This window comes from Apteryx rowi, unplaced genomic scaffold (genome assembly GCF_003343035.1).
Source record: "Apteryx rowi isolate R43461 unplaced genomic scaffold, aptRow1 scaffold_159, whole genome shotgun sequence".
Taxonomy (NCBI): domain Eukaryota; kingdom Metazoa; phylum Chordata; class Aves; order Apterygiformes; family Apterygidae; genus Apteryx; species Apteryx rowi.
The window spans coordinates 138,190-154,709 of record NW_020447852.1 but is presented as its reverse complement, the minus strand read 5'-3'; the positions used below and the strand labels follow the sequence as shown (position 1 = coordinate 154,709).

The window sequence follows — 16,520 nt, the reverse complement described above, 5'->3', positions numbered from 1 at the left end:
TCTTTTCCCTTAAAAGTTTATTCTCTGTGATGATGCATCTGTTTTGGATGTTGTCTTGTAAATTAGGCTATCCCATCAGCTTTTTAGATTGCCCTGTCCATAGAATGACAGAATTTACCTAGATGTGAAAGAAAATGATTTAGTCTACCAATGCTAAATCACTTCTCTCATGGACTGTTGTTTGTCTTCTTGTCTTGCTCTCTTCTTCTGTCACTGGGAATAAAGTAAATCTTGCCATTTGAACCAAATCATTTATCTTCATTTTGCCAGCATTCTCAAGTTTTTCAGCTCCTTGCCATGGATGATAGAATAATAAAATACTGCTGAGGTAGAATGTGCATCACAGTGAGAGCTAGATGGATTAGTTGTTCTCTGTGACATTATAAAGAATTTAAAACATTAAGAACTCTGCTATCTTTGTGTCATTTCAGCAACATAAGCTGTCTACTGCCAAACCAATCAGTAAAACAAGGGTATGTACAACAGCTGTATACTTTGACACAAGGGGGGGAAAAAAAGAATTTTTGATGTCAGTTCTTGGAGTTTAGCAACCTAGGCTAAGTAAAAATCAAGTTAACTTGGTAAACAAAGAAATATCTTGTGAAGAAGTCTTCTGAGAGGAGCATCTACTCCTGATCCAAACTGAAGGTGGCTGTCAGCTACAACTGGGGTCTCTAGGTTCCTGCTATCTGTGATTCTCTTTCTCTCTTTTTTATATGCTTTTTATCTGTTCTTGTGACTTTCTGTTGTTTAATGGAGGCTCCTTTTTGGCTGCTTCTAGGAATGGTTTCTCTTGGCTATGTAAACCGTTTCCTGTTTCATGGGCAATTGTTATTTATTTTTGTTACTCTGAGGTTTGGTATGTGGAGGAGGTTATTGTGTTAACTTCTTCAAGGTTACTTACGGATTTTTTTTTATGTGATACTAGTCACTCCATTTTCAAAACTCTACCTAATCAAATTTGGAGGATGATATAGATCTCTCCTTGCAAACATAGCAGTATGGTTACTGTAAGTGCAAATATAACTTCTCAGGGTTAATTTGTAATGCTGGGTTTTCCTTAAAGTGAGCTGAAAAAATACCCACAGTTTACATAACATACAGAACTGTCTTGTATTATAGCAAATGCTTAGGACCATATATTTTTTCCTCCTGTCTAGCTCTATAGTTTAAGTGCAAATCATTACATATTGTCTAGGTCTGGTTGTCTCCTGAAAGTTTTTGTCAACTTTCCCAATAGATTCCCTTGGAATCTATATAATATTTTTGTTACCCTAAATGGATTCAAAATACCTTTATTACTTTTGAGGAATCTAGCTGTATTTTTTTACACTTGTATGGAACTAGGTTAAGGAAGTACTTCAAAATAAAAGGTTTTACCACTTTAGGACTGACTTCTCATAACTAATTACATTAATAGAGCAAGTAGTTAGATATAAGAACATCATGCCTCAGGCAGTGAATTAAAAATATACAGTCATGATTGGTGTCAGCTGTTTTTAAGAAAGGATTCCCCTCATTTGGGGGCATGAATACACAACACTAATGTTGATGAACATCTGAGTATTTAAAACTCAGTGCATTCTAGTTTGTAGTTCTCTGCTATAGTGTCTGAAGTGTTTGTGTATGGATCCTCTTGTAAGTTCTTTCAGAAGTTAAGAGAAAATTAGTTGGTTCCATTTAAATAATCTGTATATCTAATCTCAGTAAGGAAAGCAATGCAGTCTCTGAACACCATCTTGTTAGAACTCAGTAAGTGTCTTTTCCTTGGAGGGCAGGAAGGTTTGGTGGGTTGGTGTGTGGGAACTCTTCAACTGCATACCTGTGTGGACATGAAAAATTGTGCTCCAAGAACTTCATTGGTGTAGTCCTGTAGATACAATCCTTTCCTTTAGGTGTCCTGTACCCATGGAAAACAAAGCCCAAGAAGCTGTGGCTTTTGCTTGCAATTTAGTGAGAAAATTCAGTGATGCAAACCCAATCTTGCATCATTACAGTGMGTCTGCTCTGTGAGTTAGCCCTGCTGTTGCTATGCAAGTGCTCCTCCTTCTTCTCCCTAGGGAGTACAGAGCCTTTTCACTTTGTAAGTATTAAAAATTGTTAATTGTATCTTCGTAAAGATTTTTATGACTATATTCTTCCATCAGCCAATGTTCTGTAAGTAAAGAGTAGCTCTCTTGATTACTATTTTAATATATATGCTGAATATTTTAGAACTACTTTTGTTGTTACCTGTGATTTGATCCTTCATGGCATTTATTGGAATTTCCTCTAAGCAAATTCACCCTAGTCTCCAGTTCTCTTGATGTCCTTTCTCTCCCCTTCCAAGGATTGTTTTATTTAGTAGATAATTTGATAGACAACTGATAGTGTTTGAAAGATTTTTTTTTTAAATGGTGTGCCGATTTCTACAAGTAGATTGGAAGTCACTCAATGGAACAAACTAATCCAATCACAATCTTATTTTGAAGTTAATGACTTTAAAGGAAAAAATTTCTGGAAAAAATAATTTCCAAAAGACAAAATAATATCATAAAATATATTTTGAGACCAACTGCCCTGCAATTATTGTTCTTTGGGAAAACCTTAAAATGATACATGAGATTTATTTCCCTTGTTCCAGCACCATTCTGTTTTCACCACTTGGAAGGCTCTAAGTAATGTGAAGGGTTGAAATATTGCAAGTAGCTATTCAGCCAATTGAAGATATGGTGCCCTGTCCACATACTGTGTAAATTTAAACTATTGCTTTCTGATTTGGTTTGCTTTGATCTTGATGGGTATTGTTCAAAGTGGGCTATGTCTGACAAATTGTTACATATATGTACAATCCAAAAAAAATTACACCAGGAGCTTTTTTATGATGCTGGTCTTCCCCCTTGCAAACCCACAATCGGTTTGCAAGTTCAATGGCAAGTCTGTTTTATGGCAGGCTTTTTTTTTTTTTTTTTTTTTTCCCTCTCCAAAGGATGTCTGTGGTGGCAAATTACTGACATGAACTGCAACTAAAAAGCCCTGAGCCTCAGTCTTTAGGCAGCAGTCTTGCTGAAGTGGTATCTATTGCAACAGGAGTCCACAAATTGCGGGTAGTCTTGATACCAGTTTGTAGGCTCACATTCACGTTGAAGCCTGCTGGAGACCCACAGCTTGCCTTGCCCCCATGACCTTCCTTAGCTGTGCTCCCATGGGAAGGGGAAGGAAATTCAGTCGTGCTGCATCCCAGCCCCTCCACCCCAAAAAACCTGTTGTCAGGATCCACAGCAAGATATTGGCTGACCTGTGTCTGCCTTTGTACAAGTCTTTGCTGTTTGTCAGTACTTTTCCCGGAAGTTTTATCTGGAGGGCTGCTATTTTAACCAAGCAAATACAACTTAGTTTTCAGCAGCTGTTGGGATTAAGAAATAGTTGTTGCATCAAGCCATTTTCAGGATTACTCAGAGACACATGTGCTCCCTACCTTGGGCAGCTGAGCAGTTGAGATGAAAACTGGGTGCAGTTTCCTGAAAATAACTTTTCATATTTCAACATGAAATGGTTACTGAAGCCTTCARGCTTGGTACAGTGAAATGCCATTGCTTCCAGGAAGAAGCAATTGTTTCATATTTGGTGGAAAAAATTGCAATAGAAAAATTTCAGATGATTCATTTCCTATGCAGCATAGGTGTAATTCTGTTGGTTTGGGACCTGAAACATGGTTTGTACTTTGGTTTATTTCTTGCACAACCACATTCTGTATTGTCCTTCCCATTCTAGTGCAAAGAAAACATAAACTATTGCACCACTGCAGAACAAGATAAACTGCACATTTGAGCAAGGCTGATATACTGAACTCAAGCCTGGCAGAATGTAGGCTGATCCTATGAGCACCTAAGTAGACTGACCAGCAGAAAATGGAACAACTTCAAATGGGTTGTCTGCTTACATCAGTATTTGAGTTGTATTAATATTAGCTAATGTAAGATACTCTGACCTCCTGGCAGGTCAGCTACCCACAAGACATATGATGAAAATCAGAGGGCATGGGTACCTTTAGAATACAATACTCCTGCAGAAAATGACCAGCTGTAGGTCTAGAAAAAATGCTGTTTTTCATTGCTATGTTTTACTTCTTTCTTAGTTTAGTTCAGGTTGTTTTGTCTCTTTTAAATATGTTTGAAAACATTCTTGTGTTCAGACTACAGTGAGATGTGAGACGTGTGCGCTACCACATCAGGGTGAGATGCATGGTATCGATATACAGTGTAGTTCACGTAGGTACAGAAATATCTGTATTGTAACTGTTGACAATATCTTAAAGCTAATGTATTCATTTTAGTGGTCTTAAAATGGTATTGTATGATGTTCTACAATAATAATTGGGAGACATTAGTTATACTTCTTCATTTAACAGCAACCTTTGCATTATTCAACCTGAGAGCTGAAAGCCATTGCTAGGCTCCTCTGGCTGGTATCCCATTTTCAAACAAGAATCTGTAGCTGAAACTTAGCCACCCACATTTGAATTTTCTGAGCTAAATATAAGTCTTATGGTTAGATATTTAAGCACTTACAGTTCGTGGCTTCCTTGACACTCCCGATACTTCTGAGAGAATCATGAGAACTGAAGATCGATGGAAATAGGATGATTTAATAAGACCTTGAAAGAAACTTCGCTGGTATACCAATATTGACCTTCAGCTGTGGGGGCCAAATGCCTAATGAGGATGGGCTGCGGATAATCAGAATGTAGTTTAATTTGATAGTTATGTGAGGTAGCTCTTATTGAATTGTAAGCCCAATTAAGACATACAAAGGGAACTTTCTCATAATATTAATTTGCATTAAAAACAAACAATTTGACTGTGAAGCTGAATGAACAATTTCAATATGGGAGCTAGGAAAGTATTTATGTCAGTCAAAACTATAATATGCTGATAGCTGATAAGTTGAAAAGTAAGCTGATAGCTTGGGAAACACAACTTGGTATACTGGAAGGGAATTTTTTTTCCTTTTTGCTGCAGCTGCCATTTTCTGAGAAGAAAATTTGGGGCTTTTATGTTAGAATAGGCTGATTAGAACAATTTTTGTAACCTGTATTTTCATTTGCTTTAAAATATGTCTTTAAATGTTACTTTAAATACCAGCTGCTTGTCACTCAACTGATAATCCTGACTAATACGTAGTGGTATTACAGGCTGGTGTTCCTCCTTGTGTTGGTTTTACAATGCATTCAATTTTCAAGGCACTATTTTTGTGTATGTTTTTAACTGCTTTTACCTCAGTCTACTGAATGGGCTATGTGTAAAATTTAATTTTTAGGGAATGCTTCCATTAAAGTGCCATTCCTGGTTTTATTCCTCTGTGTAAGGTATCAGTGGAATGTATACTTTTGGCAGATAAGTAATATTTTTTGAGAAGATTTGAGAGAACATTTAGAGCCCCCTTTTCAGGATGTACTTAATTTGTGGGGTTTTTCACATGAAAGGAGTTTAGTTGCCAGTTATTTTCTGTCTTCCTACTTTTTTCTTAAACAGCCTTCTTATGGTTCTATATTATCAGCATTAACCACTGAAATTAGGGGTAATATGGTACAAGTAATTGGTAACTCTGTGGGGAGCACAGGGGTAGATATATTTCCCTGAAATCCCTCTCCCTTTCAGGTGTTTGGATTGCAAATTTATCTCACCATTGCTCAGCAGAAATAGGTACAAAATGAGTTGTCACTAGGAGTCCGAAGGCAGCGCTTGGACAGTCATGTTGCATCTTTTTGCAGGCCTCAAGCATCTCCTCACATGTGGGCTGATCTGCAGTTTTTCTGTTTTTTCTGTTGAGAGCTCTTAGCTGCTTTCCTCTTTGCCTTGTCCCCCTTTTTATCTCTTGTGGTGCTGGGCGCCTGCCTGCCGTGCCCTCGGCTCGCTGTGGCCCTCCGGCAGGTGCTCAGTTCTCCCTATCGACATTCATTTGAATGTGTCCAAAGGCACAGCCTGTATTGCCTCGCTCAGTACAGAAATCTTCCTAGCTCATGAATATTCCTGCGAATTCACCCTGAAGTGTCTTTTTTTTTTTCTTTGCTCCTTCTCTTGTGTTCCTTCCTCATCAAGCTCCAGTTTAATTTACCCTTTCGCATGAGACGTTTGCTTTCTTCTCTGCAGCTATTGACTTCCGGAGCAGCTTTCTAGGATTCGTGCCTCAGGACCTCCATTTTAACATTGTCTTATAGGTGACTGTTTATTTTTGGAAATATGAGAGAACGTTTATGCAAAGCGCATGTGGCTTGTTAATGTGCCTGTGCTATGGCTTTCTCAGAGCAGTAAAAATTTATCTGTGCTCTCTGGCTAGGCTCAGATCCCCTCCCCAGTAATATCAGCACTTTGGCACCATACAGAAAAGCTGCCATTTTATCTGGCCCTAGCAATTGTAATATCTTCTAGGGCCTACGTGAGGCTTAGTCATCTGCCCTTCCCGAACCTGCTCGACTGAGTCCTCACTCTGCGCCGCGACCAGAGACATAGCCGAGCACTGGGACACACTGCTCCGACTTGCTTCCTGCTCCAACTTGTTCCCTACTCCACTAGCAGCCATCAGGCACTATGCGCAATTTATTCCTTGCTCTGCGTGGTCGCTCCTGCCCTTCCTCTTTGCTGTGCCCGCTCAGTCCCACGCCGGAGTTGCTTTCCAGCTCCTCACTGCAGTTTCTTGGCATAAGTGATTTTATCTTCTGGCCCCATCTCAGCAGACTTTGCCCCAGTTTACTTTCACTCCTGCTCTGGGTTCAGCACCTGTCCCTTTTGTGTTTATATCACACTCTGCCGCTCCTTTAACGTGTCCCGAATGCCTGCGAGGGGAGCGCGGGAATTAGATCCACCTTGCTCTGGGCTGGAGCAGAGTCCGGCCCTCCTGGCAGATGGCATGTGCGTAGCCTGGTCAGGCCCAAGGGCTGCAGCGCTTGCAGCCTGACATGGAATTTGGCTGTTAATATTTAGATTGAAAATATACCAGCTGCCCTTTTCGGAGTGTTTTTAAATTTGTGGTTTTGAGGGACTAGCAAAGGCATATGCCTGACTCTAAGCATCCTCTTCTCAAAGTCATGTTCCTGCTCAAAAGCATAATGGGTACAGGAATATTTCAAATAAAGGGTTTTCAGAAGGTTCTATGGGTAACGCATTTTTTTCTTAGGCCTGTCTCTTGCAAACAGCAGAACTGTTTCGTGTCCAATAATAAAGCTGAGGGAGTCATCTAGCAGGAAAAAATTCAGTTTACATAGTTTGACAAAGTTATGCTCCATGGTTTTATCATTGGAAAGAACTAGAAGACATTTTACTGCTTCTTCCCTCAAATCTTCTAGAAAATGAGGCTTTCATCTGCCATGGCTCAGTCATCAGCAAACTGATGCTGCCTGTTACCTACCGCTTCATTTCCCACTTTGCTGGCTTTTCAGAAACTGATGCTGCCTGTTACCTACTACTTCCCACTTTGCTATCTTTTATGTTCTTACAAGGTAACACTCTGCTTTTTCGTGTGTGTGTGCGTGTGTGTTTTTAATTTAATTTAATTTTTTTATTTCTTAGTAAATTGGTGCCAGTTCCCTTCCCCAAGAGTAAGGCTTAGTGCAGCGAGACATGAAACCCCAAAGGCAAGCTGCCGCCCCAGGGAGGGTGGGGGGTTCCCACTGCGTCACCCGCAGGCACTAACCCCGCAGAAAACTGCAACCTAGCAGAAAACCATGCACTTCTCTGCTGGAGGAGCATTCAGTCACTGTTGGTTGCAACTCCTTGAACCAGCTCCCTGAGGAGTCTGCTGAAGACCAGTCAGTCAGCCACTGCCAGCGTGCGGAACGGAGGAACAAAACCAAAGTTGCAGTGGCAGCTACCTGTTAGACACAGTTAACTGTGAAATCAAAATGGCCCTTTAAGCAGACTGGGCTATAATTTCTTGCTTGCACCTCTTCCATCCATTTTTTTCCTTTCTATGATAAGCTACATTTGTCCTTTTTCTAGTCTCCTGTAATCATGCCCACCTCCTACCGTTCTTAAAAGTTAAACTCTGAGACCGTCCCAGTATTGTAAAGTGGATTCCATAAGGTCCTGCCTACTTGAAAATATTTAACGTATCCAAGAAGTTTTAAAACTATTTTTCTAGAAAGACAAGTCTTTCTATGAAGACACTATCATGAGTGCAATAGCACCTCTGACCTTAATTGTGGTGGCTGTCTGGAGGTGGCTGTTGCTGTTGTTTCTTAAGAACTGAAGTGCCACCTGTTGTTAAGGGTCCACACTGAATAGTGGATCCATAATTGATCCATATCTGCAATTGCTTGCAGTATTGGAAGAGAAAATGAAGTCCAAACAGTTGATGCCAAACTTCTTGCGTCTCCACAAATGGGTTAGATGGGTGGCTGGTTCAGATCAGTAGCGTGCTTTCCTGTGACTTCTATGTCTCTTACTAGATGTATCAGTTTGTGCCTTTACCTCTCTGACCACCCCATGTGCTTGCTCCAGCCTTTTATGATCCTCACTAATCTGTAATCTGATTTATGTTCCATCTATTGTGTCCAGGTTTCATGCCACTGAAAAGTCTGTGTTAGTTTCTATGCTTCCTATACTTCTATAGGCTTGGGATACTTTGGATTGGTGGCCTTTGGCTTGGTACGTCTTATCAGGTTCCACATATTATGTCAGAAGAGTCTGTGTGCTATGATGAATCAAACAATACAAATTAATAAAAATAATACAGATTTGAACAAATAGCACAAATAGTCAATATAGTGCTCTAGCAGAGAAGTTATGCAAATTAAAATCTTTTTTAAAGGGCTACTGATTCTGTCAATTGCTCAAAGCAGATCTTGAGATTTCTCAAGAGAAGTCTGATATCAGAAAGTACTATGAACAGCTTTAGAGAGGGGAGAGAAAATGTGAGTCATCCAGAATCTCTAGCACGCACGTGCGAACACACACACACACACGCGCGTGCGCACGCACACACACACACACACACACACACACACACAGACGAAAAGACCCTTTGGTCTGTAAACATCACAGAGAAGAAAGCGAGAGTATACTCTTTCAGTCCTGAATCTTATCAGTTATGAAGTATGTAAAACAAAAACAAAAAGAAGGGGGAAAGAATCACTTGCTGAGTGACATGTAAAGTCTGGCCAGCAATTAAATATTCCAAAATGTTTGCTAAAATTGCTTCTCTCTAACTTCGCTAATCTATTTCTAAACTCTTCTGAAATATTTTGCTCTGTATCTCCCTCAGGTTTTCTGTATATTTTGTGTCCTACAAAATAATTTTCCTGTAGCAGTATCTCTATCATCTGGTATTTTTCCAGAAGTCAATAATCCTACACTGCCTGTATGTACAGTACTCTGATTAGTCCTAATGCAACCAGCAAGATCACGCTGTTCCTAACACCCCCAAACACAGCCAGAATGGCTTGCACTACTGTGTGCAGCCAGAGGACGCTGTTTATGGTCAGTAACTACCAAACCTGCTTATCTGAAGTTCACAGGGGAAAGTTGTAAGTGTATAACCACAAAAGCAGGGGCAAAATACTGTTGTTTGTGTGTTACAGACAAGTTCAGACAAAAAGTTTGGATGTGCAGTGCAAACCTTAGTTTCTCTTCTGATGAATAGAACCACTGCAAATCTCTGGATTTTTAAGTCTTTAGCATTTCCCCTCCTTCTCGCACCTGGTTTTGAGATTCACTTTTATCTTTAATTGCATCCCTTTGGCCTAGTCTGCCCATGCCCTGAATTGTTCCCTTTTCACCCCTCCTTCCTTTTCTCTTAGTTCTGAAGGTGGAAAAACACTTTTTAAATAAGCGTGAAATGTATTTCTCCCTGGGGAATAGCATTAATCTTAATTTAATCCAATTACATTGGCTAAACATATTAGCTGGGTGCTTTTGTTAACAGTTGTCCTTTTTAAAATCTATGCCCTTGGATTACAGAGCTGCTGCCTCATAGAGAGGAACAGAGAGATTTCATGCCTTCAGACCTTAGCTACTGCTGGGCCACCTGGCTGCAGGAGCAGAGTGTCCGTGCTGGTTAGCAGGATGTAGTCAGTTCAGTTTTTGCTCTACCACCGACAAATTGCACAAAATAGAGAGAAGAGTGGCTTGAGCACTTTGCAAATGTTGTTATACTGTTGGCTTATATGAATTTCGTGTGCTTTAACTTGCCTGTTAATAAGTTTGAGGTTTGCAAATGGAGTCCAGCACTGAGGTGTTAGCTTTCCAAAAATAAATACATATAAACAAATGTATTTAGAGCCTTCTGTGGGTCACAGACCCAAAGTAAAACACACAAGCTAAATCCACAGTACAGAAATATCTATTTACAACTTCATAGCAGAACATATTATTTTATCTTGGTTCACTAAGGAGCAGAATAAGATGCAACTTTTTGGAGCAACTCTAAAGAACAAGCAAATAAAATACTCTGAATTATTCAACCTAATTAAGTAATCAGTGTTCTTCAGAAACAGTTATATGGATAAACTTCATTAGACACAAAACTTCTTTCTTTTCTTTTTTCTGTATCTTGCCAGGTAGTGCTCTTTCTATTGTTAGGATAACAAATATCTTCAGATTAAATTTCAGTAACTTGAGTTGCATGACACAGTATGGAATTGTTTCCAAAGTTAGTAGATTATGTTTCTGTCTAGGAACAAAATTCATATTGATGATAGTTTTCAATGCAGTTTGTCCATGTGTTACATTGTCTAACAGTTTAGTTCATTATTTTTCTTACTCAAACTGTCATACAGAGCCTTCATCTGAGCTGAATGAAGCATTTAGCCAATTTTCAGGCATCTTCTTTCTAATAGCACTTTTGCTCCAGTTCCTCCATCTTGCTTTTATGTAGGCAGCTCTAATGCAAACATTGTAGTTCATGTGAAATAAATTTAGTGGCTGTGCTTTCAACGAAGACAAATTGTTGACAAGCAGATGAGAACAGTTATCCAGTGTTGCTTTTGATACAACGTCTGGGGTTGCATTGCTGGAAAGTTTATTATGCTGGAACTTACTGATCCTTTCATAAAGCCATCTGTTCAAATGGCGAAGGAAAAATTTAACTTGCATGAATACTACCTGTGCTCAAACTTAAAGGGATATAAAGAGGTTTTCAGTAAAAACATAGCTCTGTGTGCGCATATATGTGTCCGTGTCTGAGATTGTTTTTCAGTTTTCTTAACTGAAACATTCTCAACTCATCTGAGTGTAGAAATGTTTCATATGTATTTCAGAAAGTCCTGACTTTGCTAAAGTAGGTCATACAAGTCTCACTCGGTTATCTTTTAAAATGTTTCTCCCAAATATAACCATCAACCTAGCCTTTTAGAGTGAAACATTTAAGTCCACCTAAGTATTCTAGTAGATAATCAGATTTCCTGGTGATGAATATGGGGAAAGAACCTGGACGGATATAGTACATTGCTGTGAAAAATTCACTGCTGTGCATCTTTCCTACAGCCCCAAAATTCTGTTTGATAAAGTGAAATATGTTCCATAACACCCCATTGATTAAAAAAAAAATTTGCTTTTTAACAGGCAAAGCGAAGGCTGGAGCTAGGAGAAAGTGGTCACCAGTATCTTGCTGAAGGATTAAAAACTCCGAAAGGGAAAGGAAGAGCTGCGACAAGAAGTCCAGATAGTCCAAAAAGTAAGGGAACTTTTATTGTGCTCTGTGGCACAGAGTTTTCAATTTTATTAGCTGGGGTTCAGAAGGAACCACTACAACACCCTGTTGCCTAGCTAAAAGCATGGGTTTATTACTGTTCTGCTCTGGACGTGTGTGCGATCTGCTCAACCACACAGCCAGCCAGCGTGCAGCCTGGTTTCAGCCCATGTTGCTTGGTGGTGAGCAGCTGAGAGGCTGCAGAGACACTTGGCTGGTCGGTCTATGCCTCTGCATGCTGGGCAGCCTGCAAGGTCTCCAGTCCCGGATTGCTCCTTCAGCCAAGGACGTGAACCTGGGAATAATTAAGAGTAGATGCCAGGGAACTGGAATATAGGGTCAAAGGCATGGTTATTGGGCAGGGCTAATCAGGCCAGCCTCTGCCGGCCCCCTGGAGTTACAGCAGACAGTGTTCGTACCTCTGGCAAGGACTGGCAAAGCGTAGTAACTGTGCCTCCACAATGTTGCATGCTAAATGCTTTTTGTGGGCTCTGATCTGTTTTTTTCACACTGGATTATGCACTGTCACTGTTGAGTTGCTACAAGCATCAATTATTGCGCATCTGTATTGCCTTGGGAAGTGTGTTTCGTGCAACAGGAGCTGGGGGATGTAGTCTTGGCATCCTGTTTTGGGATTTCAGTAGGAGAATTAGGCCGTGGGCTTGCAGGGTGGGGGATATGCTGTAGAAGAATGGAGAAAAGGGAGGGATTGGGGAAGCAGTGGTAGTGAAGGGAGGGCAAGAGACCATAAAGGAGGTAGTTGCTTACCCCTCTCCACGAGTCTGAGTCCTTGTTTCTATGGGACAATTAAGTGTGGAACTTTAAATTTGAAAACATAAAAGTCACTGCTAGATCAGCCTGAAATCCATCCTTCATAATACTTCCCCTAACATGAAGTAAATGAAAGGTTCGAGAAGCACAGCAAAGGTTTTGCTAACAGTAATGATGTTCTTCCCACAGGGAAACTTTCAACCCAGCAGACTTCTATTAGTGGCTGGCTTATTTCCCTTGTCACAAAGGCCTCGATTGAACATTTAGAATAAAAAGTTATTCTGATCTGCATATTTAAGCTCTTAAAAGCTCATCTATTAAGTATATAGATGCTACATTTGTGCATGGAAACATTGAGATGTGTAGTAAGATCCAAGCTGTTTGCAGATTTCTGATGTAAAATAAGTGTAAAATAAGTCTTGCCCAGTTTGAGCCTGGTTTGGTTATGGAGAAATGATAATTATAAATTATATCTTATGTCAATCTCATCTAATTAACTAGAGTTTTCTGTAAATCATGGATTCTGGCACTGATGGAATCTATCATTTCAGTCACCCGCTGAAGTACACCTAAGTTCTGCTTAACTGCATGTGAAACACTTATCTTACAAGAGGGGAAAATCAAGCCCTGATGAAAGTTGGCTATCAGCCTGATGAAGGAGAGTCATAGGGAGATTTTTGGTATTGCTGCCAGGATAAATAGATACTAAAAATACTGTTAAGAATTCACATAGTGAAAGCCTAGGTAGAATATTGCTATATGTAACTGTCAGACTAATGGAAATATTTGTGTTTAAAAAAATATATGTATTTGCTCATGTACCTGTGATATTTGGAAAGTGTGTCTTGAAATCCAAATAAACATCCAGTGGTAAGTTGTGCCTTAATGCAGCGGTTTGAGAGTTTTCTTCAGTAAAAATGAAAGAAATACCTGTAATACGTATCTTTTCATTTCTGGATGCTGTTTTCAAAACCAAAATGAGAAAACTGATTTATTTGGGGATATTCTTTTTTTCCAAGCCCCAAAATCTCCTTCAGAAAAGACTCGGTATGATACATCACTTGGCCTTCTTACAAAGAAGTTCATTCAGTTGCTGAGCCAATCTCCTGATGGGGTCTTAGACTTGAACAGAGCAGCAGAGGTCCTCAAGGTGCAAAAAAGGAGGATTTATGATATCACCAATGTACTGGAAGGCATCCATCTCATTAAGAAAAAATCCAAAAACAACATTCAGTGGATGTGAGTATTTATCATCCTTTTCCATTCCTCCTGGCTGATTTCACTGTTAGAAAGTAGCCATGTTTTTCCCTTCTCAGCTTCCATGCTAACACCTTGCTCTTAGCAATCATTCAAAATGCCTTCTATCAGGACAAGCTTTTTTTAGTTAATTAAGACAGTTTTGCAGTATATAAATAGCATTTGCTATGAAAATTAGAAACCAGGATTTTTTCTGAATATTGGGTTAATTAATTTGTTTCTGTAAATGGAGTTCATTTTTATGGACACATCTCTACCTGCTTTTTTCCTCAGTTGTTTTCAGGATCTGGTGATAGGAGAGGATTTAGAAGTAAGATTTTGTAAGTGCTTAGAAATATCTGACTCTTCCATATTGGTGGCAGTAAGTCATAAATACAGCATATTACGTTAGTTAAGTTGCAAAATGACTTATCATAAAAAAAGCATAGTTTATGTTGATGTGCTTTGGGCAGGTTTAGGGAAAAGGGACTAAGAAATTGATTTGAACTGTTTGACTGATTCACTTCCCTTTCCCATAGCAGTTTCTAAAGTTTTACAAATGTTTAAAAGGTGTCTTCATTCTTTGGACCTGTAGGGGCTGCAGTCTGTCAGAGGATGGTGGCATGCTGGCGCAGCGTCAAGGCCTGACAAAGGAGGTGACAGAACTGACTCAGGAAGAGAAGAAACTGGATGAGCTAATCCAAAGCTGCACCCTGGACCTCAAGTTGCTAACAGAAGACTCAGAGAATCAGAGATATCCTTTTTGCCAAATTCTTAGAGATGATTTGTCTCCTTGCTATTGCTGTGACACTAGCAGAATCATAGATTCCCGTAAGGTAGCTAACTGGTTTTAATGCAGATGTATTTAAGAAGTCACTTAAGCTATTTGCACCTTGCTTCTGGAATATTAAAAAAAAAAAAAAAAAGTGGTATATGAAGTAGCCATGAACATCCATGTTTACACAGAGTAGAACCAAGAATTCAAGAATTCAGCTGATTAATGAGTGACAATGTCCAAGCAAAGCATGTCTTTCAAAAACTTGTGCTTTCTAGACTATTTTGAGCTTAGAGCAAACCCAATTTTTGTGTGTGCAGAAATTACAATGACATACAAAGTCTTTGCTAAGGTAACAAAGAATTCTGTATGTATTACTTAATACACATCACATTAAACTAATGTGTATATAAATTAYAGGCACAGAGAGGAAAAGAAAGTTGGGCTTTATTTCAGTCTGAAACTTGCAAAAGATTTTCAGATTTCTCTGATCAGAGAAGCAATAACAAAATATCATAGATAAGTACTTTATGAACTCTCAAAATGTCTATTTTAAAATAAATCATTTAATGTAACAGCAGTGTTCAGCTGCACAAGGTTCATATGATTTCTTGGTATTTTGGTTGCTAATACCTCTTATAATTAAGCAATTCTCGTGTTTCTTACCAGATATCCCACCCATTAGCAACAAAAGAGTGTTTTATTAAATGTTGATGTGAAAACTTTTAATACTTTAAAATGTCGGTAGTTCAAAGAGCATCTAAGAAACTGGACTTATTCTGTGTTTCAAAGGATAGGAAATAACTCTGGCATATTATAAAAAGTGATGTGAACTATGTAAGTATTGTCTTTTGAGTACACTTACATTTCAAAATGACTACGAAAGCAGGAAATAGATAACCAAGTGGCAAAGGGAGTAGGGTCAGCACTGTCTTACACTAAGAGCTAGATCCATGAGGAGATTTAAGCAATGCAAAACTGAGCATTATGGTTTTTTCCATGCACTGATTGCCATGGTAGAACTCCCTGCCCTGAATTTGCTGGTTCTCTCAGCAGTGGGCAAAGAGGGGATCACCACTAATTACTGAGGAAGGAATGCAGCAGTGCTAAACCAGGGGATGAACCTGATTGCATCCCCATACAGTCTTCTGCTTATCTCACAGAAGTCTGACAAGAGACGACCTTCTGAATATTGATGAATCTGAGAAGCCTCTTCCTTCCCTTAATCTCTGAAGACAAAGTTCTTGTTTTTGAAGACTGTTTTTTTTTTCCTGATGATTAGCAGTGCCAAAACATCATTTGGGCCCAGGCTGAGTGGTTTCTAATCTTTCCTATAAGTGGAATCAGAAAATAACTCATCGTTACTGTCAGTGTTTTGAGATATAACTAGTATCAGCTTGGGGAGCTTTTGGCTACAGCAAAGGAAACTGAAGGTTTTACTTTGTCAGCTAGCTAAGCTGTAGAATTTCTAGGACTTTGTCAAAAATATGAAGAGAAATGAGGCAGTTTGTCTGAGGGGTAATTTGATTCAATAGTCTGATCTGACAGATTGTCTAATGGACATGGCCTGTCACCTTTATGCATCAATTTCAACCCAGATCTGTTATGAAAGAATATTATTGTTGCTTAATTTCAAAAAGATACAGTCTGTTCCCATGTTTGCACCCTGGCAGATGCTGTTACTGTAATTTGCACTCTGCCTTTGTAAATCTTAGTAAAGGACTGGTAAAGGCCTTGAATTTACATGAAAGCTGACCTGTAATTTTGCCTCCTGACCTGTCACTTTTTGCTTTTGTTCCATTTGTGTTTTGAGCTCGGGTAGTTTGTTTTGCTGTAGTGTAAAGAAACAGTATACGTTTACCAAAATAGTTCACAGTGCCCTGTCCCCTTCCCCCACCCCTGCCAAAAGTCAAACCACAAATTACCGAGTGATATAAAAAATAGTTGGACTTCCTTGATAGATGGTTAGTAAAGTAAAATCTCAAAATGAAAACTGAAGTTATAGTTTTATTGATAGCTTCAGAAATGTAATGTGTTTATGCATCTAAAACATGTGTTTGTACGTTCCTTTACA

General features: G+C 39.2%; 1 protein-coding gene across 2 annotated transcripts in view; it reads left to right on the top strand.

Moving 5' to 3' along the window:
• The window catches only part of E2F3 (E2F transcription factor 3), a 42,727-nt gene that overhangs the window by 19,806 nt on the left and 6,401 nt on the right, over positions 1 to 16,520 (top strand). For both annotated transcript variants that reach the window (XM_026059519.1, XM_026059518.1), the window contains exons 2-4: positions 11,538 to 11,649; positions 13,455 to 13,674; positions 14,267 to 14,425. In XM_026059519.1, the coding sequence (XP_025915304.1) occupies positions 11,538 to 11,649; positions 13,455 to 13,674; positions 14,267 to 14,425 (491 nt within the window). The remainder of the gene's footprint in view (positions 1 to 11,537; positions 11,650 to 13,454; positions 13,675 to 14,266; positions 14,426 to 16,520) is intronic.